Consider the following 2,961-nt stretch of genomic DNA (forward strand, 5'->3'; position numbering starts at 1 on the left):
GAGTCAGACTTGTTATTGATATTACCAAACCCCTTGCTCGAGGGAGATGGATAAAACATTGGTGGGAAACTGCATTAGATTACCTTCAAGTATAAAAGATTGCAGAATTTTTACTTAAAATGTGGTGTGCTGAAACACATTGGAGGAAGATGTTATAAGCAACACAAAGACAAACAGATGGTTGAATCTTCACAGAAGCAATATGGCTCTTGGCTTAGAGCACGACCTATCAAATTCAGTTCATATGATTCAAAAAAGTATGGAGGGTGCTTGGGAGGAGCACCACCAAAAGCCTAGCGGCAACAACCCCCAAACAGAGATGACAGTAGTGGCACCAAATTAGGCAAGGGAGAACATGGGCAGCAAACTAAGGCAAATTCTAAGGCGTTTAATATAGATTTGGAAACTGAAGACTATGATGATACTACCAACTGTAGTGTGGAAGGTCAAAACAAGATCACGAAATGAAGGAGAATTTACAAGGTGAAATGTGAAGGGGGAAAATCTCTTGGATTGGACTAAAGGCAAGGCCCAGGTCAAAACCCAAATACGAGGTGTGGGCCAGATTAGGCTAGAGGCAAGGCTCAGATTAGAGCCCATGTACAAAATATGGGCTGGGTCAAAGGGTAGCGCTTGGGTCAAGACTCGAGTAGAAGACTCGAGTCAGATCATTCTTACATCAGGAAACAAGACAGGAAATGCAGGCGAAGCTTGAGAGGCAAGGAATATAGCATTCAATGCCAGACGAAAAAACCTACGACGGATCACACCCAACATTAATGAGATGGAAAGAGCCTAAGACAAAAAATACACCGCATTCAATGCGGCCCAAGGCTCGAACAACACTCAATAACACTGAGCACTTCATAGCTCGGCGAACTGACATCACAAGGATAGCTCGACGAGTGGACAGTATGAATATATGATCTCCTGCTATGCAACACTCCACTAGCATGGAGACCAGGTCGACAAATATAAATAAGCACTACCTGTAGCACACAGGTAAGTAATCTAATACTCTCATCGTCAATATACTTTATATTCATCCTCAAAACCATACTAATTCAAGCATCGGAAAATCAATAGACCCGGAGGCCCCTTTGTTACTGTGCACGTGATCACACGAGCTCTAACCGAGTGGAATTGCCTAAACCTGCGAAACCCGACATCAATAATGGCGTCGTCTGTGGGATATTTGTTGTCCCATAACTAGCGTGTCCTTCGTATACCGGCAACAACCCGCTCTCAACGTTCGCAGAATGAAACAACGCAGCCCTAAGTGATGGAAGCAAGACTCAATGAACAAACTGACGCAATACGGAAACTCATGGCGGATATGGAGACCTTTCAACAAGAAAATACGGAAGATTGCTATACAAGGAAGAAAAAGGCGGAAGACGTAAGGGTTCAAGCTGACCACTATGAAAATGGAAGAAATGGACCACAATGCAATTATCGTCCCTACTCTTGGAGAGACTGAAACCGAGGCTCCATTTGGAGAAACCAGAGTCCTACTCACATGAATTACAACCCAATTCGTAGGGATCAAAACTCTGCTCGGAGAAGTGATACCTGAAAAAGTCGAAGCCCTATCAGGAGAAATAGGAGCCCTGACAGAAGAAGAACCACAAACCCACGCGGAAAGAGTCCGCATCAAAGAAACTCGGGTAGAGAAGAACCTCCTATCGGTGAAATCAGCACCATAGCTGGAGGATATGGTGGAGGGGGAACGTTCTACTCGGCACGAAAGGCCCATGCAAGGAGGGCCAGATATGAAGAGGTATTCTCAGCCTACAAACCATCCCTTAACAACAGGGATCAAACCAGGGAATACCTTATAACTTTTAGTGAAAAAGATGGAGAAGGTTTGTCACGCCCCTATGATGACGCTCTGGTAGTAACAGCACAAATTTCTAACTATCGAACTAGAAGAGTACTAATTGACAAAGGCAGCTCTGCCGACGTCCTCTTCTGGGAGGCATTCACTAAAATGAAGATCGCTCCCTATCGATTGCGACATGCACCTACGCCCCTCAAAGGCTTCACAGGGGACACAATCCAGCCAGTCGGAGCAATGACTCTATCCATATTAGTTGGAATGGCCCCCAAAACAACGTCTCTTATGGTAGATTTCCTGGTGGTGAAAGCCTCATCTTCATACAATGCGATTCTTGGATGTCCATCCTTGAATAAGATGAAGGTTGTAACCTCAACGTATCATCTAAAGGTAACGTTCCCGACCCCATCGTAGGAAAATGTTTGGTGAACAACAAACTGCAAGATATTGCTACACTCGAGAAATGAAGTCTAAAGCAATAACTATACAGGCTCTTGAGGAAGACCACATGAGAACAGTCTTACCTCCACCTCCAGCTTTGACAGAACTATATAGAGAAGTGAGGGACGAAGAGGCGCTGAGGCAGGCAGAGCCCAACGAACCATTAGTTTTGATACCAGTGGATCCTGAAAAATCAGAACGAACTGTGTGAATGGGGTCGAAGATGCCTATCAAACTAAGCCAGTCCTAAGATTGGACTTGCCGACCTTTGCGAGGTACAAACCCGATCTGTAGATTGGCCACGAAGTATTAAGCACAGGACCAGAGCCATGAGCTCTGCCCTGATAACATATATTCGAAATGCAAGTCTCAATGACTTGTCGAGTTTCGTGCAAGGTTGCTGCCTACGATGCATTGGCGAGGGAGCAGAGCCGTTGGGCTCTGCCAACCTACAAGAGCCAGTCGGAATACAAGCCAATCTTGAGATTGAACTTGCCGACCTTCACGGGGTACATACCCAGTCTCTAGATCGGCCACGAAGTATTAAGCACAAGACCAGAACCATGAGCTCTACCCTGATAACAGCTATTCGAAATGCAAGTCCCAATGACTTGTTAAGCTTCGTGCAAGGTTGTTGCCTATGATGCATTGGCGACGGAGCAGGGCTCTTTGGATATGCCAAC

The 2,961-nt window shown here is 45.4% G+C and overlaps 1 protein-coding gene across 1 annotated transcript; it reads left to right on the plus strand.

Moving 5' to 3' along the window:
- The first annotated feature begins 1,298 nt into the window (after positions 1–1,298).
- LOC108985572 lies at positions 1,299–2,489 on the plus strand. The gene is made up of 3 exons (XM_018957915.1): positions 1,299–1,399; positions 1,597–2,227; positions 2,328–2,489. Exons 1-3 carry the CDS (start codon positions 1,299–1,301, stop codon positions 2,487–2,489), a joined length of 894 nt encoding a protein of 297 aa, XP_018813460.1.
- The last annotated feature ends 472 nt before the right edge of the window (positions 2,490–2,961 follow it).

This window comes from Juglans regia, unplaced genomic scaffold, assembly GCF_001411555.2.
Source record: "Juglans regia cultivar Chandler unplaced genomic scaffold, Walnut 2.0 Scaffold_22317, whole genome shotgun sequence".
In the NCBI taxonomy this organism is placed as follows: Eukaryota; Viridiplantae; Streptophyta; class Magnoliopsida; order Fagales; family Juglandaceae; genus Juglans; species Juglans regia.